Source organism: Rhodamnia argentea, chromosome 11 (genome assembly GCF_020921035.1).
Source record: "Rhodamnia argentea isolate NSW1041297 chromosome 11, ASM2092103v1, whole genome shotgun sequence".
In the NCBI taxonomy this organism is placed as follows: domain Eukaryota; kingdom Viridiplantae; phylum Streptophyta; class Magnoliopsida; order Myrtales; family Myrtaceae; genus Rhodamnia; species Rhodamnia argentea.
In genome coordinates, this window is record NC_063160.1 from 12,284,778 (window position 1) to 12,298,094 (window position 13,317).

Below are 13,317 nucleotides of genomic sequence, written 5' to 3' on the forward strand. Positions count from 1 at the left end.
AACACCGGAGATTCCGTGACCTGTAATTCGTGGTTTTTTTTTTTTTCTGTCCTATTTTTGTTTTCACACATCTAGAGCATCCATTTCGTAATATTCCAAACGGTTGAATTCACCTTGTGAGTTCTTGCAGGGTCTCTCTCCTCAAGAGGATCAAGCGAGAGAATATGCGTACCACGTAAAAAAGGCTGAAAAAAAAAAACATTTGTACGAGGATATGCATCAGTACGAGTACGATCCCCCGCATCACAGAAGGGGACCCCTTGTTGTCCATTATTAACAAGGGAATAAAAATGAAAAATGATGTCTCCTGCATTTAATGGTTCATTTTCGATCGGTGCGATCCATTCTGTTCTGGTATTTTTATATATATATAGGGACGACTGACCACCTTTTATACTCACTCGTCAACCTGCACTGTAAGAGAGGCGGGGAGGGAGAGAGAGAGAGAGATGTCTTCGCCGTCACTCCCTTACTGCGCGAGCGAGAAGAAGCCATGCGTGAGGTGGGTTCAGAAGTATTTCAAGGACTGCTTGTGCAGCGTCATGGACGAGGTGTCGTTCGGGTTCGGGCTGACGAGCCTGGTGTGTTGGGGCGTCGCCGAGATCCCACAGATCATCACCAACTTCCGCACCAAGTCCAGCCATGGCGTCTCCCTCGCCTTCCTCCTCACTTGGGTCGCTGGGTCTCTCTCTCTCTCTCTCTCTCTCTTCAATTTGGGTTGCCATGCTAGTCATGGTTCAAGAAAGTCCCACTTCGTTTCTTCCAGCTAAAAGCTTAAAAGCTCACTTTCGCATTTTGTTTCCGTGGTTTGCTTTCTATAATTTTGGTCTCTCTTAGCGCTTGAATCTCACAACACCTCGCACAGATTCTTCTCCTTTTGTTTATTTTTGGTTTTCTTGAGCGCCGTACTGAAGCTTCTTCTTATGTTGGGTTTGATAATTGATATGCAGGGACGTGTTCAATCTGGTCGGCTGTCTTCTTGAACCAGCAACGGTGAGTCTGTCAAGCTTGAAATCTGTGGTAAATGAAAAAACCAAGCAGGAGACGAGGCCAAAGAAAAAGGGGAAAAATCCAAGCGAACATATGTTTTGTTTAACGCAAAAAATTACGAAAGTAGAGAGAAAAAAGTGGGGGTCAGGATTGGACGGATGTTGTTCCTGCGACGCACAAACCCACCGCCGCCCCGCCCCATGTTTGGTCTGTTGTGTGCTTTCTTATCCATCCTCACAGCACGGCACGGCACGGCACAGCACACAACACACTTTCATGCCTGAAGCTTATCCACACTTGTCAAACTTTCGTATCTTACTATATTTTACTGTCCTTGTGTTTCTCCCACTTGCATGTCTGTTCATCTTCTTTAGAGCTAATATCATATGTTTTCTGAGCTTAATTAATTGGCCTCTCTCTCTCTCTCTCTCTCTTTGTTGCAGTTGCCGACTCAGTACTACACAGCCCTGGTAAGCTGCAAAACCCTTCCAGCTCTACACGTGTTCTTTTTCCTTAATATTTCAGAAAGTTTTTTTTGGGCGGAAGAAGACTAGAAATGCCAATATCTGTGTATGGCGCTCACTTAAATGCTAATTTTTTTGGATTACTTAAGTGCCAATTTTTTCGAAAAACGATTATTTAAGTGCCATCTCCGGTGAGGTCGTCGGATTTGGTACTTAAGTGATCGTTTTCTCTCCGATTTGGCACTTAAGTGATCGTTTTTTTGGATCACTTAAGTGTCAATTTTTTTTTAAAAACGATCATTTAAGTACTAAGTCTTGTGAGGTTGCCGGAATTTCTCCCCGTTGACACTTAAATGATCGTTTTTTCTCCGATTTGCTACTTAAGTGAGCCGGCGAAAAGAATTAGCACTAAAGTGAGCGCCGTATGTAAATATTGACACTCGAGATGTTTTTCTGTCCTTTTTTTTTTGGTAATGGAATTCTGAAAACCCCCTGCTCCCCTGCGCCCCCATGAACCCATCATGTTCCCTGATCTGAACTCATTTGCCCCAACCCTGCTCTGCGCATAGCTCCCCCCACGTTTCTCTAGTCCAACTGTAGTAGAGCCCCAATGGTGGCTTCTTTGCATGGCCAAGAAAGCTCATGGTTCAAAAAACCCTTTTTTTTTCCCCTGTTTCGCGAACTTATCGTCGCTCTCGTCTCCACATGACAACCCTTCTTTGTGCTTTGAACTCGACAGCTTTACACCACGAGCACTGTGGTGCTGGTGTTGCAGAGCTTGTACTACGACCATGTCTACAGGTGGCTGAAGCGCCGACACATCAAGAAACCCGACCAGAAGGTGAGCATTTTCCAGCCTCCTTTCCTTTAGTCTTTCTTGAAACTGTTAACCCCCTAGAAAGTGAAGAAGAAACTGTCGGAGATGATTCCCAAAGATGATTGTTGAACTCCAACTGCACTTTGAATGACTGACATTTGGGGATGGGGCAAATGTTGGGATAAATGTTAAAAAAAAAAAAAAAGTCATAAACTTATTGCATTAGTGTGAATTCAATGTTAAACTTTTTAATTGTGTCAATTTTATCCTAATCCTTTTATATTTGTATCAATCGAAACCATTTGGACAATTTTGGCCTAAAATCGATAATGTGAATAGAAACGGTCTTGACGTGGATATTTATTTAATATTTTTATTTTATAATAATTTTTATTTCTTTTTTTCTTTTTCATTTCTTTACTCTCTATTTTCTTTTCTTTTTTTTTTTTATTGACCTTTGCTGTCTGGTTGCCTGCCCTCGCCTAGGGCCAGCAAGGGTCGACCGGCAATCCTCGCTAGCCTTGAATCAGAATTAAAACAAAAAAAGAGAAAAGAAATGAAAAGGAAAAAAACCAAAAAAATTTTATTATAAAAAATATTCAAAAATGTCTACGTTACCGCTATCTGTGTCACATAGTCCTATGTGACAGGCGTCCACGTTATCAATTTTGGGCCAAAATCATCTGGATTAACTCAATTAACACAAATGCAAAAGGTTTGGGACTAAATTGGTACAATTTTCGGCCAAAAAAATTTGCAAAATTAAAATGTTTAGGACTGAATTGATACGAATACAATAAGTTTAGAACACTTATCCTGTTAAATGTCGCCGGTTTCTTCGGTGGAAGATAGTTCTTGAAGTTTTCTGTGATGATCGGTTGCAGAGTGAAGAGAAGGAACCATTGGAACCAAAAGCGACTCGTCAATCGGGAATCCCCATTCCTAGCGCCACGGCTAAGGCGACTCCGGTGAAAGCATCTCCGAGAAGAGAATTCTATTACACGTACGAGATGTTTTGAGTATAATTGTCGTTGAAGAAATCTAAGTTAAATCTTGCTTGTCGTCCGTAACCCAAAATTGAAAGAGGAGTGTGTACTTGGTGTTTGTCTACCGCAGCTCTGCTAGGTCTTTGGCCAGGAGCGGAACGCCGCCGTTCCGGACGTACATCAGGGTGGCTAGGAGTGGCCCGTCTGCCATGCAGCTGGAGAGCGACTCATCTTCCGACGACGAGGCCGCTCCGGTCCCGTCCGTGAGGTCGGTCAGCAAGCCCAAGCCAATCCCACGATCGGTGAGCACTAATTAAATCACATTAGATATATTGGTCTGTCCACAATTGAAATCCCTCTAATTTTAAATGTGCACACATCAAGATTCTATTTTTTGTTTTAAATTGTTATTTTAGGTGGGGTATGGGACATTTCTAGCATCATCCCTCACTCTCCCTCTTCAGAACAAAGCTTTCACAGAAGCTCGTGTCGGACTGGCCACGAGGAGATTGTTACAAGTATGAGTTAATCCCATGATTCCCAACCTTAAGTTCTGTAAAATCTTACCCTAATTGATGAAATTCTCTCTCCTAATCTTTCTTCATTTTTTTTTTGGGTCTGGTGACTTTACATGAAGCAGGAAGGTGGAATGGAGCACAGTGCGTTCGGACAATGGCTTGGATGGCTAATGGCTGCCATATACATGGGTGGCAGACTCCCTCAGATATGGTTAAATGTACGCTAATCCCTTGATCATCTTAGATTAATAAATCCGACGTACCGACATGTCTCACATTTTCCTTTCATCATACTTGCATATGATCCGTCGCGATTCACTGATAGAGCGTATTGTTTTTGATTCTTTCCCAGATCAAAAGAGGGAGCGTCGAGGTGATACTCTTTTCTTCCTCCTTCTCTTTCTTTAAATTGTAATTTCATCCTGATGAATACGACTACAACAAGTCCGTAACATTCGACTTCGGCAAGTATGTAACCTTTCACGTTGATGTTATTTCAGGGCTTGAATCCTCTTATGTTCGTCTTCGCACTGGTTGCCAATGTTACCTATGTGGGAAGGTTCTCTCTCTCATGCGTGTACATACACGAATTATATATATGCGTATATATGTACGTATGTATACATGTATATGTAGTATTTTAAGCAAGCGTTATACGGATATTGCAGCATTCTAGTGAGAACCACCGAGTGGGAAAGTATCAAAGCTAACATGCCGTGGCTGTTGGACGCAATCGTTTGCGTGGCACTTGACTTTTTCGTATCCTTACCTGACCTTTCTCTCTTAACAATAATCTGAGCACATTGGCGTTGATTTCAATCGTGAAGCTTACTACGAGTTAATTACCTCCTTAACCAAAGTGAAAAATTAGATCATATTGCAGTACATCTACTACAGGCACTTCAGGAAAATCGAGAACAGCGACGAGGAAGGCCATGGATACTACAAGGAAGCCGGCAAAGGCGCGGCATCTTGACTGGCACGTTTGCTGCGCGCGGCTCGTGCTCTAGGCGTCTCGGAATTCTTAGTTTTGTACTGTTTTCTTTTGAGGATGTGCCTTATTAGTGTTCATAATCTGCCGTCGCCCTTTTTAATCTTTCATGACCCAGTTATATGACCCAGTCATACACTGGATTGAAAATTTCAGAGGCTAAAAGCGGGAAGTCATTATATATTTGCAGAGCCAAGTAAACTTTGGTTCGATTTAAGAAGAAACGCAATTCTGGACAAAGCAACCAATGGCGATGACCGATTAAGATAGGATCGGATAAAAGTTGGCTCTAACGATATCTATAAATCCATTGTTCAATCCTAGAGCAACAATTTCTTCTTTGAGTGTCCTCATGCCGATGTCATAAATACTTCCATCTTATATCTTATTGTCGTCTGCATCTTACGAGTCATCCGGGCCGTCAAAATCTAATTTGGCCCTTACTGTTCGCTTTCAACTTCCAATTTCAGTGAAAACCAAACTGCACACAGTTTTCTTTCGCATTTCCGGCGAAATCGCGGGTTTTCCTTTGAGCCTTTGCTTCATCAACCTCAAAAGCTTTCAAGTCATCTCCTTCAACAATTTCTGCAACCAGTCAATCTGCCTGTCCTACGTCCTCCTTTCATGCGAACCCCGACGAGAAGAAAACACCGGAAAATACTATATAGAACATTTTGCCGCGCGATTTAGTATATCGATTACGTAGACCGGGGGTTTCCACCTCCTGCTCTAGTTTCTGGAGCAGTGCCTAATAATAATACGCCTGCAAATCTCGCGTACAGGCGAAAGACTTCTCTAGTTACTTGTGTGCTGCCGGGCTAGTTTTCAAGTCACTTAGCATTGTTCCACAAGTTCTCTAGCCATTGCATTCATAGAAAGACACAACAACCTCCTTCACTTCTAAAGTGAAACAGGAGGGAGTGAATTCTCCTATCAAAACTTAGGATAGTAGATCCACAGGAAGCTCTTAGTCTCCATCCAACATCACATAAATTGCTTGACAAACAATAGCATAGACAGACAGCACTTAAGTGAGTTCAGTCAACACCACTCCGGAAAAAAAAGCATGTGTTTGTACTCACAACTGCTTGTGATTTTCTGATCCCCACTCAGTTAATTAGAATTCATTATGAGAGGCAACAACAAACGGAAACGACCAAGGCATCTTAAGATTTCTTCAGCATTGGATAAGCACAGCATCGTGAATATAGCCCTTTTTAGAAGAACAATATGCAGAAACTGAGAAAAGATCATGCAACAACTTCCAGAATCACAAGCACTTTCTTTTACTCGATTGCACTTGGAAAAAGAACAGATGCATCACCTTTAAGCATTGTACAGTTACAAAGAGAACACTCAAGACAGGTCCTATATTCCTTGGTGATGGCAAACAGAATAGATGACACTACTGAAGAGAACACGGGAAGTAAGTAAAAGGTTGCACGCAAATATGAACAGGGAACCACGTGCAGACATAGACGAACATGTCTGCGCAAAGAAAAAGAGTGCGTGTTATATCTGAAACAGAATATCAAGGATTTGCAGATCATATTGACAACCTCTGAACACCCAACTCGAACCTTTACTAGCCTAAGCCTTATGGAGCATGAAGACAACTGTAAAAAGAGTAAAGAGAAATCATCACCAAGATAATCCAAAGTCAGATCACCAGCAAAGCAGCGCAAGAACCACAAAGACTCCAATGAGTAGAAGAAGGTTCTTCAACACGGTATCTGCCTGCTGGCCTCGCACAGCCGTCTGCGGAAAACCATGGGCATGACCACCGTGGAATGTGTTGAAGCCATAGGGATAACCCGACGTCGTCCCATACACGGTGGCATCCTGAAATCCATGGAATTGCACATTGAACAGAGCAGGGATTAGACCGCCAAAGGCAGTGGAGAGCGTGAAGTTCCCAATCCTAGCATAGGCCATCGGCATGAACCCTCCCATGAAACCAAACCCATAATTTGCGAACTGATTCGCTTCTGGAGGCGGAGCAGTTTCGGGCCTTTGTCCCGAAGGGCGATTGGGGATCTCAATTCCAGGATAAGATTTGGATCTCGGGTCCGTCTGAGTCTTCCCCCTTCCGTAAAGAGGGACTAATTTCTCCTCTTGTATAAGGGCCTTGCATACTGGGCATTCGTGGCAATGCGAGTGATGGCGCAGCCACCTGTAGAGACAGGGCCAACAATAGAGGTGACCACAAAGGGTCAGGACAGGGTCATGAGCCAATTCAAGGCAAATGTTGCATTCGAAATCGCCTGCATCATTGCTACTGTTGTCGGAGGAAGACACACTTTGGGCCAGCTTACTCGTCGATTCTCCAGCCCCGCTTTCCATCAAGTAACCTACAAAACAATCGAGAGAAACTATCAATGTAGTGAATTTACCAGCTATGCAACAGAATGTCTGAGACATTTATGAACATCACATCATGAGCAGAAAACTCTACATTGTCCTATATAAAGAAAAGGTCATGAAACTGCAATTAGGAAAGCTTTGTCTTTCCAGATTTTGAACTGATGAAGTCTTTACATTGAATTGCTCCGAAAATATTTGAGACAAAAAACAATCCAATGCTGAGTTTCTTAGCCGAAACTGCTGCTGTGACATCAGACACGGATCGCAGAGTAAAAGAATAAAATAGCGAGATTATTCGAAAAAGAATCAAATCTCACAACATCGCCGAACAAATCCCTGCAAAACCCGATACTTGGCACGAAATTATCAACTTTTAGGAAGGCAATCTCGACATCAACATGGCGAAACAGCAAAATCAGGTCTCCGCATCACGCACCCAAACCCTAATTCTACGCGGGAAGCCAGATAAACGGTCAATCAACGAACAAGCACTTCGGCGATTCCAAAGACACTACGCAATCCTAGACAGAGCCAGCGTCGGCGAATCCAAACCTCCACGCACACGAAACGAAACAGACATCGAACAGACGCAGGCGAATCGGATGAAACTATTGCCCAGCGTAAAGACAGAAGAGAAATCTAAAACGTCAAAAGTAGGGGCAATCGGGAATCGGAAAACTCACCACCGAATGAATCCAAGCGGAGCTTGAGCCAATCGAAGGGCAAAAGAAGTAGGATCAGGGGTCCGTCGGTGCCGTGGTTACCGAAGAGTTCGATGGTATAGGACGATGAAGGAAGAAGAAGGAGAAGACGAAGAAGAAGGTTCGAGGGAATTCTGCCGATGTCCCACTCGGAGGTGGAGTCGAGATCTCGCACGGATCTGGCACGTCCGCGGGAGCCGATCGGACGGTCGAGTTTGCTCCTCGTAAGCATCAAGTTTGACTTTTCTACCTAGATAATAAGGTTTGACTTGTAAATACGTCGTTACAGTAAATCGATCGGATCGTCGGTGCCGACGACGACGGAACGAGGAAAGGTCGTACTTTAGTTAGGTATTGCAAGTTTTCTAATCCAGCGGGTAGACATGACTTACGGTCTATTTAGAGTGTACGATTTCACGAGAATGCAATTCGAATTACGTGTTGAATTTATAGACAACGAAATTAACTTGATGGTAATCGAAACGAGGGAAATGACATAAACGGTCTACGAGTTTTGAGTCGATGTGCAATGTGATATCTGAATTTTATATTTATTTGATGCGGCATAAGAATTTTAGCCCAATATACGATGGTTCCCGAACTTTTAATTTGTTCAAAGCGGTCAATTACGCATTGAGTTAAAGTTCATGAATTACATTAAACAATTCAAAGTCCACGGACCATTGCACATTGAGTCAAAATTCAAAAATCATTTTGTGCCACATCACTTGAAATGGTGTGCTTGTTTTTTTGATTGAAAGCAAAATTTCGAATGTGCAATGTTGGTAACCAAGAGCAAAACTTAAACAAGGACACATCTATGAAAACGTTTTTTTACACCATTCATTTTTTCAGGAACAAATATACCCTTAATTACGACAATTCATGAAAAGTGCAACTTTCATCGTGACCAAGAGCAGAACGCCATAAATTTGGATCTTTTTCAACTACGACAAATCATAAGGAGTTACTACGGTTTATACTAAACAAGAACAAATCGCCATATTTTTGTATTTTTATTTTCAATTACAACGCTTTGCAAAGGTTTTACGACGATCCAATGTAATCAAGAACAAAAACGTTGTCAATTTTGAATTTTTTTTTTTAATCACGAGGGTTTCCAATGTTTTACCACGTTCCATCGTAATCAATAACTTGACGTCGAAAATTTGATTTTCCATTAGACGACAATGTTTTGCAAAGGTTTGCAACGATCCGTCGTAAAACGGCATTACGTTAGACTTTTGCTACATCGGACGTCCATTTGCTGGTGTGTGAAAGCAATGTTAATTTCAGTTGCAGCGTGGCGGAAATCTATTTTGCAGTGGGTGGGACGTCTGACCAGGCTCGAAAATTAGCAATCAGGTTGCGACTGTCTCAAATTTGATGGGAAAATTATTAAAAAAATATCCTAAACCTATTGTATTTGTGTCAATTCAATTCTAAATTTTTTAATTTGACCTATTTAGTCCTCAACCAATTGATAATTTTGGTCGAAAATCATTGATGTGGAGGTCGGTTTACTTATGCGACACGGTCGGCGCCGACAAGGACAATTTTTTTTTTCTATTTTTTAATTCTTTATTTTTATTTTTCATTGCTTATTTTCCTTGTGCTGCCTCGCCGGCCGTGAAGGCCGTGCCCAAATTGGGCAAGAGCCTTAGAGGCCCCATCGACAGCGAGCGATGCGGCACTCACCTAGATCTAGTGAGGGCCTTCATGACCAGCACAAGGGAAAAAAAATGAAAAACAAAGAAAAATAAAAAAAATAATAAGTTCATTTTAAAAAATATATATATAAAAATTATTTACATCAGCTCCTATCTTGCAACGTAAGATGATCGATATTCACATTAGCGATTTTCAATCCAAATTGAGTGTAATGATTTAATTGGCAAATTTTCAAAATGTTTAAGATTAAATTGATCAAATTTAAAGATTTAAGACTGAATTAGTATGAATATAACAAATTTACGATTTTTTTTTTTTTGGTAATGTTTTTCAAATTCGATGGTCAGAAACTTAGAATCTTGACATACCATTTAACGGCCACTTGCGAGGGTACGGTAAAACATCGTATCGCGGAAGTCTATGCATTATTATTATTATTTGGTTCTATCTTGTCCTATTATGCAATCTCTGTGGGCGTTATGTAGCCACAGGGGAGCAACCAAAATCCGGACATGTCGAAACAACCAACAAAATCTGAACCACCAACCTCCCCCCTCCACAACCCAAAAAAAAAAAAAAACCAGAGAACCATAGAACAATTTGGTCTCTAATGGCAATAAAATGTTCCCTAGAGAAACTAAACCTACCAAAAGACCGCCGTATATGGTTTCATTAACACGGATGCATCGCCCCATTAGAAAAAAAAAAAAAAACATAGAGAAAAGTACTAAAATAGTCTTAAATCTATTGCATTGTTATCAATTCAGCCTTAAAATTTTTAGTTAGATTAATTTGATCATAAATCATTTTGTATTTATACTAATTAAGTCCATCCGATAAATTTTACCCCGGAAATCATTGACATGAATGTCGATCGTCCTATGTGGAATGAACGACGCCGACGTGGACAAATTATACAACCTATTAATGTTTGTTTTACAACTTCAGCCGGTGACCCTCCTCGACCATGGGCAAGGGCGTTGGGCCCTTACCTAGATCCAGGTAAGGGCCACGGCTCCCATTGCCCAAATCAAGCAAGAGTCATTGGCTCTCGCCTGTGGCTAGCGGTGGTTGGCCGATAAGATTGGGATGAAAAAGGAATGAAAGAAAAGAAAAAAGAAAAGGAAAAGGAAAATAAAAAAAATACTAAAAATTTAGAAAATGTAAAAAAAAAAAGTTAAAAAAAATTATCCATATCGGCGTTGGCCAAGCCTAGTAGGACAATCGATGTCCATATGATCCATTTACGGTCAAAATTGACTAGATGGATTCAATTAGTACCAATACAAAAAATGGTTTAGGACTAAGTTGGTCCTTTTTTGGGTCGAAATTGATCCAATTAAAATATTTATGATTGAACTGATACAATTGCAATAGGTTTATGACTTTTATTGTACTTTTCCCGAAAGACATACGAGAACATCAATAGATCTTCCGAAGTACATTCCTTCCATACTAAGTCCTCAAATTCCTTGCATGGTAGAGATTAACAAAGAGAATAGGATCCACACAACATGATAAATACGGCATACCTCACATGAGGTAAATTAAATCCTGCATTTGTTGTGGAATAAGATTGTACATACATGCGTAGCAGAAAGATACCGACATGATCCAAATGTGTGCGACCCCAACTCACAGACAGTGTTGAATGAGACGGCAACCGCGTAGGGCTCATGTGATTCATTGGTGCATGCGAATATTTTGTGCTCAAAGCGGTCGATGTATCGGTCGTTTAGAAAGTGTGTCGGGATCATGTGACAATGGTAGTTTAGAAAGTGTATTAACTATAGGGAATATTTTCTTCTCAAGACGATCGATATATTGGTTAAAAGGCATTTCAGCATCCTAAAGTTCTCGCTTTTCTTGATTTGATGATCTTGAGAAAAAAAAAATCTTTCTACACCTTAAAATCAGAACAATGTTATAAAACTAATTACTTTCTAACTTTAAAATAAAACATAAGTAAAAGACAAGATTTTCATTAATTTTGACCATAGAAGAAAGATTATGAGGGCAAAGTCCTATCTTGCAAGACTTGAGAGGTTGATGCATTCGTCTCTGGTTTCATTAGTTCATTTTCAAATGCTAAAGGAATTTATGGCACTAAGGTGAAGAAAATTATGTCATGGACCATAACATTTGGTAGATAGAACTTAGGATGAAAGATTGAAGAAACGTGGCAAGCTATATGAATGACATAACGAGAGTCAATCAATTTTTCAGAAAGTATTTTAGATTTTGATAAGTAATTAAAAAAATCAATGTCCCTTTTAAATAAAAAGATATAGTATGTGATCATTGCATTAGATCGTGATCACGCAATGTTGGTGTGGTACAATCAAATCATCCTTACTTGCCTATTTTGAATAATGTCTTACCTGGCATCATGTATGAGATAGCTTACAGATACTGACAATGGTGATTGGTTGGTTAAGTTAGATCATAGCTGCCACGTATCTAATCGTCGCACAGAATAATTTCTCCTATTGAATACTGTGATGCCGAAAAAGTGTTTTGAAACCATTAAAGCTGTCAACCGTGGGATCTTAGAGCGATCTTAACACAAACCAGACAATTCAGCAATATCTATATGATTATATTTCCACCGTCATTCTTTTATATCATCTTATGAACGATATTTATTTTTTAAGGCATACGAGTGGCGTTGGTGTCTCACAACACATGTTCAGACATAATAAGCAAACTAAGTTCCCTTTAAAGAAAGGTACATAAAATGTGTTCCTTAACATCAAATTAAAATCAAAATCTAGAAATAAAATTACATCTCCCACGAACTCGATGTCGGCTTTATTGTTGTTTCCTACGGTGAACTTTGATTCATCTTGATTTGACTTCCTCCAGTTTATGAATCCTTGTATGGTAAGCAGCATGATTCGTTGTACCTCTATCTAACCACCATGAATTGAATGAGGCTTCTGATGGACTTAATTTACAAACAAATACTAAAGAATCATTACCTGCAGGTATCACGCTTAGATAACCAAGTTTTATATTTGTCGCAGTCTTTCTTTATGTGGCCTTTCTTATTACAAAAGAAGCAGCGGTCATCATTTTTTTTTAAGAATTCTTTTCTAGCACTCAAATTGTCGGAATGACTAGTGATTTCATGAGTTCTTTTATAAGTATAATTTTTGGACCTCTTACTCTTCTTAATGCTGGAACTAGAGGCATACATGGCAATTTGTCCTCTTTCTTCAACTTCTCTTCCTCTATCACCACCTTAGTTATCGGGTCATTGATTAACCAAGTCTCATCTTGGCAATTGTAAATAGTCTTGATAATCCCAAAATTAGGTGGAAGGGTGTTTAGGGCTTGATACACAATGTAAGTATCGGGAATATAAACATTAAGAGCGTGAAGTTTTGTCTGTAGGTGTACCATTTTTAGGACGTAATCCCTAACCCTACCGGAACCATCATAAGTCATGTTGATGAGTTCTTGTAGGTGTGTCACAATCTCAGCATTAGACAAGACACGGTTCCTAGACTCCAAGGCTTCCATTATTTGTATGGCAGCAAGATCAGTTGGTAAACGACTCTTCAAGTGTTTCTAAATGGATCACTTCTGGATAACAAGCAAATCCGATTAATCTTCACCCATACGGTAAAAATGTGATTTCTCGGGTTCCGTACCGACGTCGGTGAAATCTACCGTCTTATCCTCAATAAGAGTAACATAAACATTCGTCAACTCCATCCCAAATAGAAAATCCTCTATCCATTTATTGAAGTTTGAACCAGGAGAAGCCTCAATTGTAATGAGGTTTCCGTTCTGAGAGAAGGTGAATGAAA

The 13,317-nt window shown here is 40.3% G+C and overlaps 2 protein-coding genes across 7 annotated transcripts; one reads left to right on the forward strand and one right to left on the reverse strand.

The window, feature by feature from the left end:
- The first annotated feature begins 400 nt into the window (after positions 1 to 400).
- On the forward strand, positions 401 to 5,010 carry LOC115727326 (probable vacuolar amino acid transporter YPQ1). 3 transcript variants are annotated; one of them, XM_030657517.2, is made up of 12 exons: positions 401 to 682; positions 951 to 993; positions 1,434 to 1,460; positions 2,194 to 2,295; positions 3,150 to 3,274; positions 3,388 to 3,559; positions 3,674 to 3,775; positions 3,898 to 3,993; positions 4,128 to 4,148; positions 4,276 to 4,334; positions 4,444 to 4,534; positions 4,647 to 5,010. In XM_030657517.2, the coding sequence occupies exons 1-12, from the start codon at positions 450 to 452 to the stop codon at positions 4,749 to 4,751; spliced, it is 1,176 nt and encodes a 391-aa protein (XP_030513377.1). In that variant the 5' UTR covers positions 401 to 449; the 3' UTR covers positions 4,752 to 5,010. The 3 variants fall into 3 exon arrangements, with proteins under 3 accessions (XP_030513377.1, XP_030513379.1, XP_048128334.1); XM_030657519.2 differs by having other exon boundaries at positions 3,156 to 3,274; XM_048272377.1 differs by lacking the exons at positions 4,444 to 4,534; positions 4,647 to 5,010 and adding an exon at positions 4,400 to 4,434 and having other exon boundaries at positions 4,276 to 4,369.
- A 1,018-nt stretch (positions 5,011 to 6,028) lies between these two features.
- On the reverse strand, positions 6,029 to 8,078 carry LOC115727327 (E3 ubiquitin-protein ligase RNF185). 4 transcript variants are annotated; one of them, XM_030657521.2, is made up of 2 exons: positions 7,817 to 8,078; positions 6,029 to 7,117 (listed from the first exon to the last, which is right to left on the reverse strand). In XM_030657521.2, the coding sequence occupies exons 1-2, from the start codon at positions 8,061 to 8,063 to the stop codon at positions 6,432 to 6,434; spliced, it is 933 nt and encodes a 310-aa protein (XP_030513381.1). In that variant the 5' UTR covers positions 8,064 to 8,078; the 3' UTR covers positions 6,029 to 6,431. The 4 variants fall into 4 exon arrangements, with proteins under 4 accessions (XP_030513381.1, XP_030513380.1, XP_030513383.1 ...); XM_030657520.2 differs by having other exon boundaries at positions 7,814 to 8,078; XM_030657523.2 differs by having other exon boundaries at positions 6,029 to 7,121; positions 7,817 to 7,943.
- Between the last annotated feature and the right edge of the window lie 5,239 nt (positions 8,079 to 13,317).

Bases quoted from the DNA above. Each gene is read 5' to 3' on its own strand.
- LOC115727326 (XM_030657517.2), top strand. From the start codon at position 450: ATGTCTTCGCCGTCACTCCCTTACTGCGCGAGCGAGAAGAAGCCATGC. The intron at 3,776-3,897 runs GTATGAGTTAAT...TACATGAAGCAG, and splicing joins CCACGAGGAGATTGTTACAA to GAAGGTGGAATGGAGCACAG. The intron at 4,535-4,646 runs GTATCCTTACCT...GTGAAAAATTAG, and splicing joins GCGTGGCACTTGACTTTTTC to ATCATATTGCAGTACATCTA.
- LOC115727327 (XM_030657520.2), bottom strand. From the start codon at position 8,063: ATGCTTACGAGGAGCAAACTCGACCGTCCGATCGGCTCCCGCGGACGT. The intron at 7,118-7,813 runs GTGAGTTTTCCG...ATTGTTTTGTAG, and splicing joins CCGCTTGGATTCATTCGGTG to GTTACTTGATGGAAAGCGGG.